The sequence below is a fragment of the Echiichthys vipera genome, assembly GCF_963691815.1.
Source record: "Echiichthys vipera genome assembly, chromosome: 6".
Taxonomy (NCBI): Eukaryota; Metazoa; Chordata; class Actinopteri; order Perciformes; family Trachinidae; genus Echiichthys; species Echiichthys vipera.
In genome coordinates, this window is record NC_139831.1 from 16,413,193 (window position 1) to 16,437,903 (window position 24,711).

Sequence of the window (24,711 nt, forward strand, 5' to 3'; positions counted from 1 at the left end):
ATCAATACATTTGCATTACAGACTGTGATTTTCTCCATATCTTCCCCCTGAGTTTGATCTCTGGAGGCTTTAATCCAGCATCTCTGCGTGTCCCATCGCTCTCCTGTTGCCGCCCAAGGATTTCACAGCCACTTAAATCACACAAGCTCCATTTTGCCACGTCTACTTTATTCATCCCCTTGTCTCGACCTGCCATCGGCCAGTTGGGCAGAAGCGCAGTGCAGCGTTACATAACTAGCTGAGGAGGAAGAGGAGGAGGAGGAGGAGGAGGAAGAAGGGGGGCCAGGAAGTGCAGGGATGCAGATATGAAACACGATGCTCACCATAAAAACGGAGGGTGGGAGGACGGGGGAAAAGGGATTAAAACGTCCTGAAGGTGCAATTCTGTTTTTTTCACACTGCAGTGGGGTGAGAAATCTTTGATTGTTATGATAGCAAACAGTCAGCTGAGGCCACACCCTTCTTCAAGAAAGCACCTGTTTTAGTGAGCTGTGCAGTGTGTGCTCATAGTGATAACAACTAAATGTGATGTGGCTGTCTATTCTAAACCTAATTCTTATTCATGTCTCTGTGTTTTCACTGCTATGCCTGGGTGGTGCTAGAATACATTTTGTGCCTGCATAAATTACCATATATTCCCAGATCTGCTAACAGTGCATGAAATAAATAACGAAAACTACATGAATGATGGCTGGTTGAGGGGTTTTAAGAGTTTAAGTATGCCTTTACAAGTTAAATTGTAGTAGTAAATCGGAGTTTACAATTGTGTGTGTGTGTGTGTGTGTGTGTGTGTGTGTGTGTTTGGGTGTGTTTGGGTTTCATGCCAGGTTGAGCACCTTGCTGTCTGCTCCCAGCTGGATCATGTGGCAGATGGTGGACACAAGCAATCCCGAGTGACAAGGCTTAACACAATTAAAAATAACACTGAATGTAGGTGTATATGTGGTAGTCTTAGTTGTTATCTGTGTATCTGTGTGTGTGTGTGTGTGTGTGTGTGTGTGTATATGTCAGTATGTGTAGTTGCTATGATGATTAAAAAAATGTATTCTCCTGAGAGAAAGAGAGAGGGAGAGAGCTGGCAAGAACAAAAAAGTGACAATAAAGGATAGAAAATATCTGAAGTCGAGAACAGGAAACAGATGGGGCGGAGGGATTTAGAAACTGTGAACAAGTCTCTGACAGCTTCTAGACTTTTCTACCTTTCCTTTTCGATTGTGCCAAAAATCTTTTCATATCATATTCACCTTGACTAAAAGAGTGCATCTCTAAAGTGAGGTATATAGGCTTGAATTGAATAAACTGTGTTGTTTATCTCTTCTTTGCCTTTTCTGTCTTTTTATCCACTACTGTTACACCTAGCCTTGCTGATGAGACTAATACAGTGAATGTAAATGCAAGAGGCCATGGTGCTAGATGCTACATAGCAGCTCATAAAGTCAAGTCCTGAGGTATGATTCAGGATAAATCATCAGTAGAGTCTCCTCTTGTCCACCTTTTTCTCTTGGCATATTGCCTCCAACCTTGAGTCTATTTTTGCCTTGACAAGTGTCCGCTGCAGTTGATTACTGTTAACTCTAATCAAACCCGTCTTTCTCTCTCATCTGTGTATATGTTTCGGTGTGCTTGTGTGTGTGTGTGTGTGTGATCTGGAGTGGTACAGAAAACAGTAAACCTGCATCCACCTCTGCAGTACACCACCGCCCCATTATATGTAGGTCACTCTCCTTCTGTTACTCATTCCTCTGCTCTCTTCTTCCCTTGACACCCCTTTACCCTGAACTCTTACTTTCCAAAGACATCCCTCTCTCCTTTAATGCTATCACCCCCCCCCCCCCCCCTCTGCTCTGTTTTAGCATTTGCTCACCAACATGCATTTTAACCGACACCTCCCTTTGTCTTGTCCTTTACCTGACGCCAGTATGGTTTTTTTCCCTTCACAATTTTTTCGCCTCCTTCAGCACCTTTTGTCCCACACCATATGTTTGCACACCCCTCTATATAACAGCCCCCCATCCTTCCTATCTCTCCTGCCAATATTAGCGGCCATGAATGGTTGCCGTAGAAACTACATCCTCCAGTGAAGCAGTAAGACACTGGTAGGAGTCATGGTGACAATGCTTGTGCTGATGGAGAATAATGCTGCAAGCTCTCCCTCCCTCTCTCCATCTAGTCTAACCACTTTCCCCTAGCAACAGCAGCCCCATACAGCTTTCTCTCTTTCCTTTGCGGACTTTGCTTCAGTGATTCACTCTGATTTACTCATTGTCACTCCCTCCCGAAAACAGTTTATGTTAATTGCATCACTATCTTCCTCTCTGCCTTATTTCTTATTCCCTTGCTTCTTTCTCCCAATATTGCACAGTTTTCCTTACATATCCATGTGTCCTTGGGTTAGAAACAGAGTTGTGAAATAGTGAGACATACAGAGGAGGAAGCCATAGAGGGAGTGAGAAACAGAGAGAGAGCAAGCAGAACCCTGATTTCATTAATGTGGGTCTGTTAATCTGGGCGTGGGCCATGGTCCATCTGTCACAGCAGGAGCAGCACACAAAGCAGACAGCCAAAACACACGTAGAAAACAAAGCCAAGTGCTCATACAGTACACATACACATTGAAACACCAAACAGGATGCAAGCGACACAGACACAAATCCACCCGCTGTAAATCAGAGCGGAGAAAAAAACAGGGGCGTTGTCGGCTGTACCTTGGTGTCTCGCTTCGAAGCGAAAAAAGCGACTATGAGGCAAAACATAACCCTGTAGATACAACACCCACACTGAAGCAATTCCCTCAACAAACCAAACTCACATACACTTCTGCTCCCCACCTAAGGACCACAGCCTTCGTTGCAAACAAGATGATTTAGTTAAAAATAGCACAGACAGTGACTCATAGTGACGTGACAGGCCACATTGAATCAATATCTCCATTCCTCTCATTTCTGAGACATGATGACATGAGCAGAACCAACTTCAAAGTCAGAACACAAATCTTTCATAATCTTGTCCTCCAGTCAGGGAGCTTCAGAAAAAAATGTCTTTCATATAATCTGACATTCTTAACCCAGAATTATCCTTAATCCAACTCTTAAATTTGACCTAGAGCTAGTATACTAGCCCTCAGCTGTAGTTCCCAATCTTAACGTGGCTAACAATGAGACAAAGAAGGGACAGTTAGCCTTTAGTCAAAGCACAGTTAGCCTGTGCACAGTGTTGTTCTCGAACTGTCGCTGCTTAATTAGACCACCTTAAATCCTCACCAGCTGATCTCGTTACCACTGACCCACCCTAAAGACGTCACTACTGCCTGTTCTCTCTCTCTTTTTCTCTGTCTCTCTATCTTTCTATCTCTAATGTTTTGAAGTGCCAGGAGGCTGTAAGTCCTCAGCCAAGGCAACAAATCAATGGCAGAGTGGAGGAGGCTGTGTGTGTACGTGTGGATTGGAAGAGACAGTAGTTAGTGTGTGGGTAGTTTGTCTGCCTGCCCAGCCCACCACCACCTCCTGTCTATAAAAGACACCCGGCCAGGCCATCTCTAATTTCTTAATTACAACAAATCCCCTATTTATCTAAACTTAATGAAACTGTCGTCCTCGCTCCAGTCCTTTCATTGTACATATTCCTGTCTGGTTATCTCACCCACCTATTCCTTCATTTTTCTCTACTTCACTCTTAATCCTCTTTGACCCCACCTCCCTGTCATCATGAGGAAAGTGCACATAGGGCGCTGACACTGTGTATGCAGTGCATCTTTGGTCAGAAAACTTGGTTAGGGGCAGGAATATGGCATCATATGCAATGACATTCACATCACAATGTCCGTGAAATGTCATCTAGCATTGAGTATTCTGTCATTTAGAGTTTGGTTTTGCTCCAGTTTTCCCATCCTTGAGATTCATCTAAGACTGATTTCTAATAAGCTCCTTTGCAGTGCTTTGCGGTGAGGTCTTTTCTCCCTGATGAAGGTCATATAGCCAAAAATGTTTTGTCTTCTGTAAATAAGGTGACTTCTTGCGACTTGCCACAGAGTGCGGCTCTCTCCTGTCATCAATAAAATAAGGATGATCTTTATGAGAGAAAGGTTAAATTGGTTAAATTTAAATTTAGACTTAACAGTTAGCAAGCAACAAGCTAAATTGACACTTCCATGTGTGTCCCTTCCCTGCAGATGCTTCACAGGAAATACACTGCCAATAACTACTATTCTGTTTTGAACATGAGTGAATTTGACTCATATTTTCAATTGCTTGTCTTGCAGCTAAAATGCTGAAAAACAATTCCTGCAAAGCAGTCGAATGCTTATTGAATGCAATGCACGGTGACATTTCAATTGTCTATATCTTCTATAACATTATTTAAAGTTTAAAAATATATTACAAAATTTAAGATTAATACAATGTATTCCCCATGTCACCAACCTCTAATATTTATCTATGTGAGTGTAAAAGAGCTACAGAATGAGAGAGATCCACATTAATGGATGAGAGAATGTAATTGCGTTTTATTCTTCTTCTCTAATGTTTGTACTTTGTGGCTCAGTGGCTTATGTCCCTGTAAACATCTTGCAGATAATCCAATCAACTATTAGCGCTCTCTCGCCCTCTTTTTCTCTGTATTGTCTCCCTTACTGATAAAGAAAGCAAAGATCTTCATCTATGCCTCCGTAGCATGTGTCATTTCCTCTCCTTGCAGCAGTGGGAAGTGGTAAGACTGGGTCGAGGTGATCTAGTAGCTGATACCTCTGTATTCCTCATTTTATTACTCTCTTGTGGTTTGATAAGCTCTTTGGGAACGTACAGTTACTGGTATAAGATGGTTTTGTCTGAACCTGTGTCATGGCATGAGTTGCACAGAAATCCATTGAACTAGATTTTAGGTGGTTGGCACTATATTAGACATTTAGGACTTGACTGGGTCCATGTGTGTCAAGCAGACCTCTTACTTTGTTTAATGTTTAAATTAATTGTGATTGGTTTAGGTGAGAGATTGATTCTTACCAGCAGCACTGGATGCTGTGGGCCAGTTCTGAACCAGAACACCTTGGGCTCCTTGCATTACTGAAGACTCTTCCATGTGCACTGAGCTGGAACACAAAAACCAAACACGCACATATTACACACTAGAAAAGGTATTCTCTCACACTATACTACACCATGCCAAATTAAACTGCACAACAGAAGGAATTCATTCATATACTTTAAGTCTTTGTGAAGCTCTACATTATGATTGTTTCACGTGACATAATAACACATTAAATATGAAATTCCACATATTTAATGATTTCTTGTCCATATGTTTCCTAAAATACACAATATTACCAATTCAAACCTTAGTATTGTGTATGGGACTGTCAGAAAATGTGATGTTCAGATTAGGATTTCAGTATTCACTCTAATTTTTCCTCTGGATTATGGATTACAGATGGCGGCTCTTAAATTTTCACACACACTCTGTGGGATTTCGCCACCCTCCCCTCGACTCTAAACACCACACTCTCTGTAGTGGTGAGCAATAGCAAAATAAATGCTGCAACAAACCACAGTTCTCTCTCACTGCTTCTAAATAATCGTTAAAAAGGGAAGGTTTATATATTTTCTAGCTCTGGCAATAAGATGTTTCATGAATATCAAGGTAAAATGTGTATCTCTACAAAGGGCCACTGCTGTCTGATATGATACAAAGGTCGCTTCGCCTAAATTATACAAACACACTGTAGCAGCCGAGCCATAAGCCATTACCCTAATGATGAATATATGTAAATATAATATAAAATCATGTTTATATGACTTGACTACACCAACCATTTAATAGTTACCTTCAAGCTGCTGGTTGTTAGCAGCAGATTCAACTAGATGCCACTAGACTTCATTTTGTTCATAAACTGTGTTCAGAGGCAGAAACATAACTAACCAAAATTGTTATTATTAAACCACTACTCTGACTCTCAATCTCTCCCTGCTGCTGATCCAATTTATTCCATCTGTCCAGTCTTCTCCCCACTGTCGGCTAGTTTTTTACTTCAAACCTTTACTGAGGCCTGTGTGAGCAGGTCTTTCTTTGAGGGAATGTGTGCGCCACTAAGGCATCAATAAAGTTTTCAGGCTTTAGATCAAAGATCTTGGGAATAAGGGAATATTGAAATATAATTGTGTAAATAAGAGCACAAGTCTGTCGTTTATTTAATGCTAAAGACAGTTAAAATATGTATGAATATGCAGTTCCCTGCGTACAGTGGTTCTGTAAAAAGAACAAAAATGATTTGGTGATGGAGGCCATTTTAGATGCTGCTTAGCAACAGCATCATCAAGGTACGCTAATCAAATATTAATGGCAAACACTGGGATGATAATACACTTTTTAGCCAATGCTGGTCCTTCTCATTCATTCCTCACCATCTCATCTTGTCCTACTGTTTTTAAACATATGCTTCCTCATCACTTTCAAGAATTTATACACTCCCATGAGGAAAAAAAGTATTTGTTTTCAAATCATAACTACGATGATCACAAAATAAACCCAGACACAACATCCTAAGCTTCTTACAATTAAGAATGTGCATTTCACCAGAGATTAAATTAAATTAAATAGGTCAGTACCATTACGTTATGTTTGGGTGTGATATTCAAAATCTCTCATACACGCTGTGATTATAGATAAACATTTAGAGAGGCTTGGCGATGGGACATGGGACATGGGGGAAAGTCAACTTAAAACACATCAGAGACAGTGAATCACGAGAAAATGTGTTAGACTGGTTCACACAAGCACATTAAGGCTCATTAATCCAGCTGTAATTATGAGGGAATCTGTGTAACATTAATGATACTCAGATGGTACACAGTTATTAATCTGACATGGACATCAGAGTGCACACATTAATACACATTTGCAGTATGAGTAGTCACAGTACACAGATGCTGTAACACACATTGATATACACTTGGGCCTCAGGAGACTCACGTCGATGAGCAGCAACAGAAGAATGTTGTTTGTTTGGAGCTGTGAAACACTTGTCCACTCGATTTTTTAAAGTGGTTGTCTCTACCATAACACTGCCATAGCCACATGAGTGTGTCTCCTAATAATATTTTCTATGACCAAGGGATAGTGTCTATGACCAAGGCTAGTGTCTCAAATATATCCATCTGTGCAATATCTATCTATCGAAAGTGGATAGATTAGATGGATCTGATAGACGCCAGGTAGATAGCTAGAGATATCATGGCTAACTCATTAAGTCTCTGACTTTTTGTAATGATGTAGACATCTCATTAGCACCACCTTGGATTTGGCCGTGTCCATCTGATACAACAGCAGGTAATAACCCAGTGTCTTATGGGTAATCTGATCACCGGCTTGGTCCTGCAGCAATCCCCATGTCCTCGAGGGGCCATCTTTCCACCTGCCCTTCATCCATCACTGACCTCCTCTCTGTTTACCCTTCCCTCCTGTCAGTTCTCCATCTGTCTATGGCAATATTGACTGAGCCATTTCCAAACGCATTTCTCCTCACTTTGTTGCTTCTCCCAGTTTTAACATTCAATGATCATTATGCGAGTAATCATTTCTGTTTATTACAATAAGATGTTTTTTTAATAGAAATAATGTATAGTGATGTACGTAAACTCAAATCGAAAGGTCAGTGGGTTAAGTAAGAAGGCAACTATTCTGTTTTGGAAAAGACTGATACCCCACCCCTTTCCCCTCAGCATTGTAATCACAGCTAAACAACAACTGGCAGCAAAGATGATGTCAGACATCTTTACTGGAATAGGCCAATGAATGTACCAAAATGCCTTACCTTGCTCTGTGGTACAAAGATGGTCAGGGCTTTCAAGACATTTATATTTTTTCCTGGTGGCCATGTCACTCTATATCCTTTTCATGTAGAGGTTTTTTTTAAATTCCATTTCAACAAAGTAAAACTGATTTAAGGAATTACTTCTCAGTATAACATTATTATACACTGCAGAATGACAGGGCTTTGAACTCTCTCTCTCTCTTTGCACTGACAGAAGAATGACTACATTTTACATAGTTTTGCAGATCAATGTCATTCTATATTCATATGATTTCACAACTTAAATGTACAGTATACCTCAATGGCATACTACAACCATTTCTGTAGTCTTAATGAAGAATGGTCGATGATCTGGCCATTTGCTTAAATCCTATCGAGTGGTTTTATAGTGTACATGTCTTAGGCAAAACATGATGGAAGTGACTGGCGAGGTACGATGAGATACTTACTGCAAAGTGACAGAAAAAATGGGATGCTTACCTCTGCATTACTCCTCCTGCTCTTAGGGAGGCTGAATATCTCCAGTCTGCACTCGGCACTTTGGGCTGCAAGAGAGAGTGAAAGGAATTGAGTCTTAAGTACAGGCGAAAGCCAATACCGTCTCATTAATAAGTCATGGAGAGAACTGCTGGTGCATGCGCACACACACAAACACACAAACTCAGTCACACATACAGTCATAGCAGTGACAGCCTGCCTCTGCTTCTGGAGAGAAGTGAGTGATGAAATAAAGCTTGTAGGTGCACTCCTTAAATCCCCACACCCTCTTCTCCATGCCCACTGAAAAAAATGACTTCGAGAGATTTCACTCCAGCGACCCACTGACCCTGGTACTGTGACACAGACTCAATTCAAAGCAACAGCTGTCTCCCTAATGCTGTTCCTCCAATCCTCTACATTCTCTATCACTCTATCAAATGTGTAAATGTGTCTTCACAAAATTACTGAAATATCAAGATGTTTTTTCAGCAATGCAAGATGATGGTTTCTGAAAGCCTGCATGGTCTGCTGTATTTTTCCTTTTCACTGTACCACCCTCCCTTCCTCTGCCTCTGCACCACCCCCTCTCCTGTGCTGTTGAGTTACTTCTCCCTGTTAGATCTTCTTAACTCTGATCAAAACCTGAGTGTCACTTGCACAGTCTGCCTGAGTAAGTCTGACACATCTCACCATGGTAACTGTGCAGAGCTCGGTCTACGTTTTACCCTTCCTCATCTCACTCCTGTGAAGGTCATAGGTGGGGGAAGAAGGGGGAAGGGCAGATATCAGATTAACCCCTACGGCCCTGCATCTAGACAGAGACACAGGCACAAAGGGACACCGCTCCACTGCAACCTCTGCCTGTCTGCCAGTGATGCAATTCATTTGTGAAATCGTATCATGATACAACTGAGTTTTTTATGCTTATAGTAAATTCTATAATCATAAATATATAAAGATACATCATCATACAACATGACAAAATGTGGTTAGAGGACTAAAATTCAGTAGCAGTGCAGCAAAATGTGCACTTAACCTGACAACAAAACTGAGATGAGATTCCTTTCTCTCTAATGTTAACCTAAACCACTGACAGAGCTAAACCAATCTGGGTGAGAACACTGAATTCTATGTGCTTGGCCATGCAGTTCATAAGAGACCCATCTGCAATCTCATTTCCTTTCAAATATGACAGATGTTCACTTGCGGCTGAAGCTGCATTGACCTCTATGAGTCTGCAGTGGGCATTCATCACCCCTGAAATCCAATATTTGGTCTTAATGAGAGAGGCCTTGTATTCCTCCTGGAGTCATTCAAACAGAGGAGAATGTCTACAGGGATACAGCACTGCAGCATTGAAGACACTTATCCATACTGAAAACTAAGGGTGCACTCGATTATCTGAAGACAATCACTCGTCAAAAAGTAATCAGTGGTTAGATCGATAGTTTAGAAAAAAGGTTAGTATGCCATTAAAAATGCAACTAAACAAAATCTGTTTGTCTAATTTCACTTTTTTAGAACACATGAGAAGAGAGAGAGACAAAAAAACAACAAATAAACATTAAAATAAGGCCAGATTGTCCACAAATGGGACTAAACGGCTCTACTAAACGTTTGCCTTGTTCCGGCATGGAAGTGGCCGAAGGGAGAGGTCTGTTTGGCCGTATGGTGTTTATGGGGGTAAATGAAAACACACAGTAGCGCATACACACATTAGATACAAGCATCTGGAAACTAAACATGTCTGCAGTCTGAGTCCAAAAGGAAGAGGAAGGGAGACACAATAAATGTAAACAAACTAAGACAAATCGGGCACATACTGAGGATGAGAAATCAATGCATTCTGTTGCATCATTTGAAAAAAAGAGAAACCAAATTAAGTGGATTGAAAAAAAAAAAAACGAATGGTTTTTAGTGTATTCATTTCCTTCCCTGGCTTTACTTTGGGAATCAACGAATAAAGAAAGCTTTTGGTTTTGCCACTCAACCCTTTTCTTGCCCCTTTCTCCATTCTTCCCTCTCCCTCTGAGTGAATACTCCTAGCATGGATACAGAGCTCACACCTCCGCCATCAACACTGTCCAATCACCTTTCATCCCCCGCCTCATCTGTGCGGAGCCAGCCTATCTGTGCACAGTACTGAGAAACACATTGCTGCCAGTTAATAACATAGCAAGAACAAACATGACTGGCATTTAATGAGGAACATGTCAAGTGATAAGAGAACAATTACCATAGACAGTTCTTTATTCCTCTTTTTATCCCATTTTTCCCTCTAATATCCTTTTCTGCACTGCATTGACAGACCCTGAGAGGCTCTGGTGCAAACACGTTCATGTAGAAAACAAATAACGTTCCTCTTATCCTAATAAGACTGTTTGTTTTACTACAACAAGAAATTATGCAAAGAACTCTGGTGAATCTTTCACATGGGAAAATGCAATGAAATAAAGCTCTAACCTATGAAACTCAGCCACAGTCTCTGCATCATGCCTGCCTTCTTAACCAATTCACACACTCTGGCTTACTGCTCAATACCAGAGAGGTACGTGACCAGAAGAGGATATTTTGGTGCAGTGGGACTGGTGGCCCTCGTATCTAGTGAAATCTGTACTATTTTCTAGACTCTCCCTCTCTATAGAGATGACCACTGAATGCCCCCTGGACATACTGGACTTGGATATTGTGGCACACAGCCCACAGTAGACAAATAACACTGGCTGTGTGGGGTCATAGGTGAACAAGCTACTGAAATCTACTGGTTTGATTTGAAAAGATGGCAGAGAGAGAACGAAAGGGACACTTCTTGAGATGATATTTTGAACTGTGGAGGACAGGTGCACTTTAACATCTCTGATTCACCAAACAACTGGTCTTTAGCAAGTGTGGAACACACACAAAGGAACTATCGACCACATCCAGCAAATCAGAAGGCACCCACTCAAATAAAAACACAGCCCAGAGAAACTACCCACACTTGTGTATGCCAGCTTTCAAAGATGCAGACCTTAACATAAATGGCACGTCATGTAAAGACAGTTAAAGGTAATGCGCAATTGAAGAATAAACATAAACACAATGGTGGTAGCTCTTTCTTCACCCTGATAGACACTGACACATAAATTAGTTTAAGCAACATAAGCAGTTCCTGGGAGCATACAATTTAACTTTTTTTCAAAGACATCTTGGATGGAAATACCTAATAAATGTGCACATGCCACTTTGTACTAGAATAAGCATCTGTCTGAAAAAGTAGCAAGAAAATATATTTTCTAAAACATCACACAGCAGAAAAAGGAGATGAAAAGCTGTAACAGCTCCACAGCCGTAAATGTCAGCTGCAATCCTACTGCAAGAACACCGCCCTAGAGCAAAACCTGAACCATAACTCTCTGAGAATTTTCCTTTTATGGCTTGTGTGTCATTTACTGTTATGAGGCAATCTAAAATAACAAACAGAGATAACACCAGACACACACCTGAATGGCAGTTGCATCTGGCATACTGAGACGCCGTACAAATAACTGGCTCTGTCCGCTGTGGCTGGTGACGTAGCCTGAGCCCCAGGTGCCACTGTGCGGCCGCCCTGTGTTGTAGAACATAAAAGTGTCACTTCCTGATGTGGCGGTCATACATGTCTTGTAACAGTATGTTTTGGTCATAGACCCATTTCCCCGCACTTCAATATAATGCGGTTCCACTTTGAGGTCACGACGCAGGGCTACATTGTCATTTGGTTGCCCACCACTTCCACCTCCGCCTCCACCTCCTCCACCTGCAGCTCTTCCTCCACCCCCACCACCACCTGCTGAGGTGCCCCCCTCTGGAACACTCTTCTTGGATATGCAACATGGGGAGCAGGAGCCGGGCTGGGTGCAGTAGGCATGGCAACGCACAATGGCCAGCACAAAGACGGTGACCAGGAACACGAAGGTCGTGGCACTCAGGGCAATGATGAGGTAGAGGGTGACGTTGGAAAACATAAGGGGGCTGTTGGGTCTGATGATGCGCTTAGGGTCAGGGGTCAACTTCGGTGGCAGCTCCATCACATGCACATGAATGGTGGCCGTGGAGGAGAGCGGTGGTAAGCCATTATCGTACACCAGCACTGTCAGAACGAATGAGGTGGAGTTGTCCTCAATGACGCGCCTTGTGGTGCGGATCTCACCCGTGTACTCATGCACCTTGAACAGGTCAAGGTCTGTGTTGGTCTGCTCCAAGACAAAGAGCAGCCAGGCATTCTGCCCTGCATCGCCATCCCATGCTGTCACCTTGCTCACCAACGCTCCTGCTTCCGCATTTTTCATCAGCGTCTCTGTGGTGCGGCTCCCATTGGCTGGCGGGTAGACTACCCTGGGTACATGGTCATTCTGATCCATAATGTAAACATACACTGTGGCCACACGGCTGAGGGGAGGCACACCGTTATCCTGGGCTTTAATCTGAAAGTGAAACTCTCTGAGCTTCTCAAAGTCAAAGGCTCGCAGGGCATAGGCCTCACCTTTATCAGGTTTGATGCTGACGTAGCTGGCTACAGGTATACCATGGTTGTTGTCATTGAGGACAGTATAGGTGATGCGTGCATTTTCTGCAGCATCCGCGTCTGTGGCCTTAACAACACAGAGAGGTGCACCGGGAGCATTGTTCTCTGTAATATAAACAGTATATGATGTCTGTTCAAAACGAGGCGGGTTGTCATTCACGTCCGCGACGTCCACTTTAAAAGTCATTTGAGATGAAAGGGGTGGGGTGCCTCCATCCACAGCGTTGACGGTTACATTATAGGACGAGATGGTTTCACGGTCCAGGAAAGCGGATGTGACGATGGTATAGTGGTTCCGGAAAGACTTGATCTTAAAAGGCAAATGGGGCATGATCTCCAGAGTAACTTGTTTATTTGTTCCAGAGTCACGGTCATTCACACTGATCAATGCTACCACCGTGTCAGCCCGGGCATCCTCGCGTACAGGGCTCGAGAGCGAAGACAATACGATCTCAGGAATGTTGTCATTGACATCCAAAACTTCTACTACTACTTTACAGTTAACCGCCACAGGAGCTGGGCCCTTGTCCATAGCCTGTATGTACATTTCATATGAGTTTGTCTCCTCATAGTCTATATTGTTTTTCACCCTAATTTCCCCTGTTTCTGTGTCCATGGAAAACATCTGCCTCACTCTTTCTGGTGTGTAGCTGCTGAAGGAGTAAAAAACTTCCCCATTTGAGCCCTCATCAGGGTCTGTTGCATTTAACTTGATCACAAGTGCACCCTTTGGAGAGTTTTCGTACAATTTTACTTTGTACACGGAGCTGTTGAACGCTGGTACATTGTCATTGGCATCAAGGATGCGTACATTGATTTTGGCCGTGCCAGTTCGCTGTGGGGTGCCTCCATCTATTGCTGTCAGGATTAGCTGATGAGAGGGCATCTGCTCGCGGTCAAAAGGCTTTTGGAGAATAAACTCGATGAGCTTATTATTGGAAAAGGGCTTGATGGAGTCCAGGGTGAGGTGGTCGTTCGGGCTGAGGCGGTACTGCTTCACAGAGTTGGAGCCATCGTCCGGGTCCTGAGCTCCCTCTATGTGGAAGCGCGACCCTGTGAGAGCGGACTCAGACACCTCAAGCTGATATTCATCTCGAGGGAATTGCGGCTTGTTGTCGTTCACGTCCAAAATCTCCACCTCCACGTTATGCACCTCCAGCGGATTCTCCAAAACCACCTCCAGGTTGCGCGAGCAGGTACCACTGAATTCACAAATGGTCTCTCGGTCAATGCGGTCACTCACCACCAGCTTCCCGGTTTTGTGATTGATGGTGAAATATCTCCGTCCACTGTCCGATGTGATTCTGATTCGTCGCGTGGAAAGTTTCCTCAGGTCCAGACCCAAATCTCGGACAATGTCACCGACCAGTGCCCCGTTCTCCAACTCCTCCGGAATGGAGTATCGAATCTGTGCATTTGTAAGGCCACTTAGTACGAAAATAACCAGATATAAAGAAAAAGGCACATTCTCATTAACACTGTAACAGCATCTCGCCGTCACAGCCATCGCAGGCAGGCAAAATATGCGGACGGGTTGGAGAGATCTTTCCGCCTTTTCAGCTTGCTGTGCGTGCCCACCCGCCTCATTAAAAACAAGGGAATAGTCCGTGCATATCTCCGACTATGTGCAGGACAACCACCGCATCCTCTCTGGTGCCTGTTTAAAGGGAAATGTACCCTGTGCATCCATGTTTTCCTTTGTCTGTGCTGGGTGCTGTTTATGATTTTTTTTTCCTATCCTACAAGCAAGGCTCACTCCTTTCACTGAGGCTGCCTATTGCTCTCTCTCTCCCCCCTCTCTTTCTCTCTCTCCCCCCCTCCCTGCGATGTGGCGATGGTGTCTGTGGGCAAAAGGGGTGGGGGAGCCACTCGCTCAAACGATGCTGGCTGCATTTCAGCACCTCCGAAAAAAGCAAAAAAAAAAAGATCATACACCGTTTTCATGAAAAAAAAAATAGAAACACAAAAGACGAAAAAATACTCAGAGATTTTATATATTTAGACATCTTTACGCCCTACACCGAGCGGCCAATGCCACGCTGATTTCAGGGAGAAGATTTCGACACAATCGTCCTTCTTTTTTTGTCAGTGCCACCGCCCTTTTCATTGTGCACCGGGAAACTGATTTATGAGCCAGCCTGGCGATTGAATGTCCTCACTGATGCAAACCCACAATTATTCAGGCACACTCGAGCCAAATGGAAAAGCGGATTTATAATGCAGGCTATATTTTGACAATAAAAGGAAACAGATAAACACAAAACTAATTAAAAACGCTCCGTGCGTAGACGCTTGATAAGTCTCAGTAATGTTTAGCGTAATGGATGACTTTGGATTTGCATTAGCCAATCTAAAGAATGTGTTTTGTTATATTTGAGCCATGGGGATGAGACGTGACAGGTGGATTGAGCGGCGGAGTTGGGAATGTGTTTGAGGGGGTTATCTCCCTGTATTTAACCACACAGCCATGAGAACAATAGGATCTGGCTATTTCACCTTGTGTCTGTTTACAAGTTAAGTGCGTGCTGAGACACTGGGGACTTCTGTCCGCACAAAAATATTTTCTATTCCTTCATCATATCACTTTTCCCTACAGTGACAGCTGAGAACAATGTGCACTTAGACCTAGGGCTGGGTGATATGGCGATATGTATTGTCAAAATGATATAAAATGTATATCATACATATGTTTCTATATAATTTCTATGTTGAAAATCCTTGATCCAAACTGTATTACAGCAATATCAGCATAATTTTGACAGCGCTTTACGTTCAGATCCTTGAATGTTATGTTCATTTTGCACTAAAGTTTTTAATAAAATGAGAACATACTCAAATATCAAAATTTTTATTTGTCAAGTACTTAATTCCCATACAAAAATATACTTATTTTTAAAGCCTATTTATTTATTAAGATACCAGAAAACATGCTATATCATGATACACTGTATATCATTATCAAGAAATGAAATTACCTATACTGGGATAGAAGAGTTTGGCCATATCATCCAGCCCTATAGACTGCTATTGGACATGTGTTGCAGAGTCCTTTGCAACACAGGTTAATTCCCACAAAAAACCCAAATCCTATGATGTTATGAGGATGTTCACTGGTGACGATGCTAACCGGGTCATATACAAGATGCTCCAGTCGTGACCTCTTTCCACATCTGGCACAAAATAGAACCCTGGCCTCTCTTGACAGGCAATAATGGTTATGCACACATAAACTGTGAATTTTCTAAAAGTAACCACATCAGTATTTGCTACAGCACTTTAAAAAAGCAACATTTTGGAGGGTCATCAGCTCTATATCCTTAATTCACATAATATAGGATATATTAGCCGACCGCTACCAAAGCACATCACAAGTCCATAAACGTGTTTTAGTTTCAGGTGACAAGATGCACTATGAGATTCCACTCAACCTGCAGGCGGTCTGAACAGCACATGTGTGGTGTAGCAGGTGGTGACATTAAGGGCCAAATTATCCTGCTCTGACTGTCCTGTAATTACTCTGGCCTCAAAACCCATGTACCTCAATTAAATTAGGTTCAAATTGGATTCAAGATAATTGGATGAGACCTTACCGTCAACATGACAGAGAGAAAAGGAAGATCTTTTGACACTATTCAATTTTATTGCAACAGTGAAGTGCAGACTGCGGAAAGCATAATCAACTGAAATTCAATGTTTGCAGTTACGCGTAAACTGGTCCTGAAGAGCCACCATATAAATCAGAGTAGTTTGAGAAGCAACAATGATACATGCAGTACGGTAGCAACATTAAAGCTGTGTTGAAGTGATCCATCACCGCTCTTTAAACAAGTTATATGCCATGAAGAAGTGGCCTTGTGAGAATACAAGCCTTCTGGATTCACCCCAGCCACTGGGCCATCATGAGCGTCCACCACCCACATAATCTTTTTTCCTCTCCTGGTGCGCTGCCACTCTCACCCACGCCCAGTCTGCCCACGGCGATGACAACGCTTGGCCTCCCGGGAGACAGGGAGAAGGCAGTGAATCACTCGGATGCTGCTAGTGGATTGTTAGATAAAGAGTGACTCTTCACGCTCCAAGGTGACGAGGAGGAGGTGGTGAAATGGGGAGTTGGACAAGCAGCCAAATGTCAGTTGAAGAAAGGCAAATTAATAGCTACTTACAAAAATACTTTCTACATACAATCTTTTTATAAAAGATAATATTTGCGGTATAGTTCATCTCTTACTCTATCAAAAAAATAATAAAGTGTACATGTTGTACTCATCAGTAAGAGAGGGTTTGGCATTTAGTCCTCTCTGCATTATATCCCACTGAGCAGCAGTGATAACACAGAGTTTCTTTCAACCAGGGCCTTTCAACGGTCTCTGATGGTTCTATGTATGTCTGCCACGCTAACCGTGACATTTAGCAGATTTTCCCGGTGGGACATGTGGACTTCTGTGTTTGGCAGTGACACAAAAATGAAAACAGGCAACGTTTATCGTGTCAACAACAAACACAGAGCTGGATTTACACCTGACCTTTGCACCTGTCTCTCTCATTCTCATCCTCCTCTCCTCTACTCTTCCAGCGTGTTGGATATGTTACAGCTCTCTCTTAACTGTTTCAAATATGCCCATCTGTTTCAGCATTAATTGCACGCTACTGAGCTGTGGTTTATTTCATTTTTTACTCAAGGGTGCTACAGATAAAGCTATCACCATTATTACATCTGCAGACAGACGGCTGTCATGCATCAGCTAACACAGATTTCAACAAGATAATTGTCTAAGTGGTGTTTATGTTTACTGTATCTTTACTTAAAAAAACACAGGTTGTCAGAACTTCTTTCTCATCATTATCAACTCAATGCCCCCTGCCCCACCTTCCAATTGCTCAATCACTTTCCCAAATCTTTTATCGCCTACTCTCTCCAGCTGCGCCTCTGTCAAACACAGTCTATTTCCAACAATGACAGAGTTGGAGCCATCTGTCTGCATATTGGGGTCTTAAACACAAGATCCCGTTCCTTTTGCAGACTGAAAGACTTAAATGTGATTGAGAACAGCTGACTTTATACATGTAGACATGTGATAGATATGGGGAAGAGAGATCCCTATTTGTTAATTCTCTCTAGAATATAACACCCCAATTAAATCAATTATGCAAGATGGCCACCATATTAATAACATTCTCTTCACTAAGACTCAACCTCATTAATACTGTAAGCGACCACTCTAAAAGCCATTCATATTACTTCCCCTCAGAGTCTGTTATCTGGAATCCCCCAACTTTAGTGAGTCAGATGACAGCAGAGATCCGAAGAAAAACGGGTCACGGCTGGGGCTATCATGAAGCAGAACTCCTTACATCACTCCCTCAGTCAACACATATATACACAGAGGCAGTCATGCAAATTTAAAGGGCATTTGTGCCTGTAGGCATGCATGCTCGCACACACAGGCGGTATAAAAGACAAGTATAAAATACAAATGCTATCTAAGGCCAAATTATTTTGTCTGAATGAATGTCAGAGCATCTTTTGCTGTTGTTTCCTCTTATTCTTAAATGGCATGAATCAGCCATCAAGGGCTTCGATAAACAGATGGACTGACTGCAGGGAATATGCACATGCGGGCTCTCAGAGTTTATACTGAGTACACCTACTGGTTCAAGTTCATTATGTCCTTATTTTAAGGCATTTAGATGGAGTTGGGAAATATATAATATTATTCACATCCATAACTTATAAACTGCCCAGCCCAAAAATATTCATATCCGTGTCTTTTGAAATGTCATACAGCTTTGGTTTAGGGCCACTTAAAGGCATATATACTATTCACCCTTTTCTTCATGCAAGTTTGAAAAGAAGGTAAGCGAGTAAAATAGAGGAAGTGTCTGCAGGCTGTTATGTAAGTGGGCGGCAGTATCTGTGGTGTCAGGAAATGTGCTTTCAGATTTAGCTAAATAAGAAAGATGCACTAAAACAGAAAAACTGACAAAACCGATCTGTTTCTTAGAAGACACAGTACAAAACAACATCCTAAACAGCTACAGCCATGTGGCCATGTGATGTAAAGTCAAAATACAGAGGCAAGGAAGTAATACTTTAACAATCACCAGCCAATCATATGAACAGTGTTGTCCTTTGGTTATCTCTTATACTGAAACCAAAATATAAAGTAATACATATGGCAGCAAAATGGCATATCCAATAAAAGTCCCACAGTCCACTGTATGAGTTATGTCTCAGTAAAAAAGAAACCAATGCCAATAGCATTGCAACTTGAATCCCACTCTATGTGTGGGAGAGGCAGACTGAGCAAGAGGGAGCAGAGGTGGGAGATACAGTGAAATTGGTCCCTCTGTTGGACTAAATCGGTAGTACAAGGGTTGGACACGTGATCCTCACCCCACTGCCCATCCACACAGGCCATCTCATTATGCCAAAGCACTAAAACATAATCCCAGCCATGAGCTTGTGTGTTTAAGAGAGAGGGAGAGAGAGAGAAGGAGGGAGAGAGAAAGAGAGATGGAGGGCACAGACGTCAGACTGCAGTTGCAGTCATTTTCTCTCTCGTTTTTAATACAGTGACCGCAATGGATAAAGCAAGATACAAGGCAAGGCACCCTCCAGAGGTGAGACAAGGAAGAGTAGCATTCTGATGCTATAATCTACAGTACCACTGTTTGAAAATGTACAGGAACAAATCATATGTATATTTATCAGTATAACTAACTGTACATTTTATACAGATTGCACACACTTAAACGGATGATTATAGTACAAAACAGTGTAAACATAGAACAAAGCCATCTGAACTTAAGTCTCTCTCCCTAAAAAAATGAAAAATACAACCCTCTATCACAGGTAAAGCACCACAATCTGCTGAAGTTTTGCTGTCACTTATTCTTAATCAGCATCACTCTTCAAAATGTAATAAAAAATGTTTGATGGGGCGGCCGGTGGCACGGTGGTTGGAGCAGGTGCACCATGTGGAGAGGCAGGGGGTCCTCAAGGCAGCGGATGTGGGTTCGACTCCGACCTGCGGCCCTTTGCTGCATGTCTCCCCATCTTTCTCTCACCCCATTGTCTGTCTGTCCTATCTAATAAAAGGCTTGAAAACTGAAAAAAGATAAAAAATTGCTTGGAAAACACTCAAAATAAAATTCTAGGTAAATTGTATTCACAAAAAGAGATTGGGGCATGGTATTATTTAATAAATATGTTTATAACACTACAACAAAGCTATGTTCTCATGCCTTCTTTTCATCATACTTTTCTCTATGTACAAGAACTTTCTTCATATTAAAATCTCTGAAACAAACGTCCCATGGTAACCGCAATCCTTTTACTCAGGTGGACACAGTAAGCTGATGGAGGAGGCATTCTCTGGGTATGTTTGTTTGTGCTGATCCCTTGTGTACCTTGCTTTCAAAAATAAAGGGCATGAGATAACTAAAAACAGCACAAATCTCTCCCTATGGGGCCCTGTAAGGGTTAAACAGTTCCTTGGTTGTCCTGGTTCAGCCTGTGCATAAATCAAACAGATTCTTGTTGTGGCACTGAACAAAGCTATCAGGAAACGCAGGCTGGCTTTGGATACTTCCCTCTTAGGATGCCCTGGCTTTGTATACTTGCCGGATGGGAGAGGATGGAACCCGTGGTTCTGAGCATGACAAAGCTAATCTAATGACTGCAAAACATCCCGATGCCACTAAGAGGGAGCACAGTTTGGGAACGGGTTGGTTGAAGTGGGGAAGAAGGGGAGGGTTGGTGATAAGTTCCTCTTTTTATCTGTGACCAATTGTAAGCCTGCAATGTTCTCACTCAGTTGCAGGGCATGTATTTAATGTGTTTTTTTTTATATCCATCTCATCCTCAGAAGCTCCAGTTTTCTCACTATCTCACGCTCAAGGCTTGAGTCTGTGCTGCTGTATTTGTGACATTCCCTAAAACCCTCTCCCTTTTAAGAACCAATTCTCTAATCTCACACACTTCCCCCTCGCCCGCTCACTTCCATTACCCTTCGTCTTACTTGGCATTTCTGCTCAAGATGCTGCACATCTTTTGTTGGCATCGTTCTCTTTGTCTCTCTCTCCATCTCTCCTGCCCCCCATTGTGTCCACCCTGTTTCCTTCCTGCTTGCATCTATACAGCACACGATGAGCCTGATGTCTGGGTGGGGGGCGGGTACATACTGGCTGCTCCCTGGAAACGTACTAGTTCATCATTTCATTACGGCTCAGAACAGTCTCCATGGTAACCACAGATAGCAGCACCAACCTTACTCACACAAAGGACACACCCTTGTAGAGGAGAAAAACAGGAAGTGCTACATAAGACGTATGTGGGACAGACAGATAGGGAGAAAAATTAAGTCGAATGAATCAATATTCTGTTAAACACTCTGCTGTTCGGTCACCTTGTATTAAAACTGGTGAGGTAAGGACATTAATACGTCATGCTTTTTGTCCATCTGTCCAACCCATCTGTTGTCCTCCAAAATGGCATAGGTGAACACAGCTACTGTAGGACTACAATCTAGGAGCTGTGAACCACTTAGCTGTATGCCTCAACCAGGATAATGTACTGTACAATCAATAATTGAATGCAGCACTGAGGGGAGGCAGAGTCAGAAGCTTTTATCAGATCCACACTCTAAACCCCCAACTCATTATGTTATACACAAAATAGCTTGAATTCAGGGTGTTTATTTTATTATTTTCGTGGTTCTATAAAACACCCACTGCAGGCAATATCTGCTTTATGAAAAAGAAAATACATGCACAGTCTGGTAGCAATATAAAAATATCCTGTAACACAAGACAACACATCGACACAGATAAACCATGTCCTGATGGTTACATGACTAAAAGCCTGTCCTCCTCATCCACCCTGACCCTTTACCCCGCCCAATCGGTTTGGCTGTGATTGACACGAGGTGTTGTCGGCCCCGCCCAGCCGCAGAGCAGGGAAGGAGGGAGCGCTGAGCCGGACGGAGCTGATACCTCGTGCGGTACTGAAGCACCCTGCTGCCGCTGCTGCTGCTGCTGCAGAGAGTAGCGAGTAGCGGAAAAATACCTGCCCCTCCCCCCTCTCTCACATTCACAGAGAGCTGCAGCATACACAACACATACTGAAACACTTTTACGCATAAACAGCTTCAGGCTTGTTTCAGGAACCACAGTATGGGGGAGCTTATAGCAAAGACTGTATCTGGGAGAGAGCGAGGCAACTACCACACAGGTTAATTCAGATGGCGCATGTAGCGCGCTGCCATTTTAAAATCACACGTTGACCCACTTAAGAGCTTCACATAGCCCATACGCATTGCCTGCAATATGCAAAGTCTGCTTGAAAGCGCTGGAAGCCCTGGTTCAGTATCTCTCACACGGAACCAACCAAACGAACGGAGGTTTGACGGATCAGACATGCGTGTTTGTGCTGGGCCACTCCCTGAAATGAGGTCACATCGTCTGAGTGACTTAAAGCATCTTGAATCCAGCACAACAAAATAAAGGGCTACTGTGAGCTTCCCCAGGAATATCTGAACACACTCCAGAAGTTAGGAACAATTATGACAGCATTCAATACATAAATGCCACATAAAGGTATGGAAAAGGATAGATTTAACAGACAAATTAAATCAAATCTGGCACATCTGTCCTACATGGCATGAGCAGATCAGGGTTGCCTTCACACTTTACACACATTAGGGATGTTAATGAAAAATATATTAGACCGTGTTTACAGCACTCTAAGGCTGATGGCACACATGTCTGCAGAGATAGATGTTAATTCCCTGTTAGTTCTCTCAGCTGCTCCCCTTTTCAGAGAGAGCTGGTGAAGGAGAGGGGGAGGGGAATTAGGTCTGGCAGCATGAAGGAGTGGGAGGAAGAGAAAAAGGAATATGTCTGAAATTACTATCATGTTGGCGTGCAATAGAAATTGGGGAACTGAGCAGCCAAGAGTAAAATTAAAGGAACTACAAGGAGCCTGGAAGTAGTTGATCTAATTGCACAATACATAATGTGGATGATGTGAATATCTTTGTTATTTTAATAAATAAATGTGTTTTCAGCAGTTGTATTTTATAAACTGAGAAGAAAAACATCTCCCTATTTATTCACATTCAAAGTAAAAAGATGGCTTCACAAAAAGTGACCCTTTCTCAGAGTGTTAATCTGTTATTAGGAATACACAATCACACACTGACACACAAGACATTGGAGTCTTGAACTGAAGTGCAGTTCCACCAACTAATAATAAGACAAGAGGGCATGACAGACAAAATTCATAACATAAGCCTATATTACAGACCAGTGGACTTGGAGAGTGGAAAGACAGACAAATATTAGTCAGACATCAACATAAGCATGTAAGTCATCCTTCTGGGTAAGTGGGTGAGTACAAACAGTAGAGAATGAAAAGCTCTAACCTAATGGTGAATGAGAAAGGATAAGAATAAGGATGTGTGACTTCAGAGACGCTGATGAAAGACAGGCAAAAAAGGAGATTATTCCAGATTAGAGTAGGTTGAAGAGCTATGGGATTTATATGGCACGACACACCCATGATCCAAGTACACTGGTGTTTTCACTTATTTTCTTTATTAGACCTCCTCTTAAGACGGTGTGGGAATGTAGAACATGTGCTTATGATTGACATTTCCCTCACAGTCCCGTCGTACCTGATGAGGCTGGATAAATCTCACCCTATTAATTTTTCTAGGCCTGCTTCACATATGACAGAAATAACCGCGCAATCAGTAACACCTGTGCTTTTCCTAACATGACACATCAACAAAGGCCTATGAATACACTAATTTTGGTGACCTCACATAATGTCCAGTACTACACATCCCAACTTCAACCTGAGCTGAGAAATAATGAGCCAGAACAACCTAAGAGAACACCTGTGTGGGTGAAGAGAGTGACCTGACACCCAATGACAAGTATATAACTGAGCAACCAGACAGCAGGCTAAACATCTAAAGTAAAGCAAACCAAAACGGCCCACACAAAAAAACACAGCTGTCGTCAACAATTCCCAGTGTAAAATGCGTAAGAAGCCCTGCATCAAGAAACATGTAAACTTCCGGCTCTTATGGTAGTAGTTTTAACATTTAATAGACTGGATATGTATTGCAGATATCTGTAATGCAGTTCTTCCTAGTCTAAAACAACATTTCAGATATCCACAATGACATTCTTCTATCACATCATTCTTACTAGTACAAATGACGTCCATTTTGCCATTCATGTGTATTGAGTTTTTAATTCCTGATATCCACAATCACATTTTAGATATGTAGAATGAACATTATGGATATCTGTAATGTAATTCTTAGTAGGAATAACTCCCATTTCGGACATCTACAATCCAATTGTTACTACTCATAATTTTAATTTCAGATATTCCAGATGAAGACATTCCAGATATCCATAATGTCATTTTGACTATCCAAATACACTCTGACTCGTAAAAATGTCATTACAGATATGTAGGTTACAACTGCAATGTACCTAGTAATAATTACATTATAGATATCCAGAATTTTCATTCTAGATATCTAAAATGCAATTGTGGATATCTAGAATTGAAAGCCCAATAAACACGAAGGGCAAAAGTGGCATTATTTATACCAGTTTTGGATATCTTATATTATCATTTTGAATGGTATTATAGATATATAAAATGTAATTACAGATAGGGGTGTGATTTGATTAAATGTTCAAATCGCTTGCCATAGGCTCTGCTGTGGTTTCACTAAGCACAGCAAGAAGTCACAGCAGGTGACAGCAGAAAAGCTAAGTCGTGGACGTTAGCTCTGTTTACTTCTCATGATCCAAGCTAGTCATGAACTCTTTCACATTAGAGAAGCTTGTAATTAACGTT

General features: G+C 42.2%; 1 protein-coding gene across 5 annotated transcripts in view; it reads right to left on the bottom strand.

The window, feature by feature from the left end:
• Positions 1-24,711, bottom strand: part of LOC310948250 (protocadherin alpha-C2-like) — a gene marked incomplete at its 5' end in the record, with an annotated part of 169,067 nt that overhangs the window by 7,154 nt on the left and 137,202 nt on the right. For 4 of the 5 annotated variants that reach the window (XM_083915313.1, XM_083915314.1, XM_083915312.1 and 1 more), the window contains 2 exons: positions 4,998-5,083; positions 8,282-8,346. In XM_083915313.1, coding sequence (XP_083771439.1) covers positions 4,998-5,083; positions 8,282-8,346 — 151 coding nt within the window. Of the gene's footprint in view, positions 1-4,997; positions 5,084-8,281; positions 8,347-11,763; positions 14,350-24,711 lie in introns of those variants that run through there. The other variant, XM_083915315.1, reaches the window with a different exon arrangement.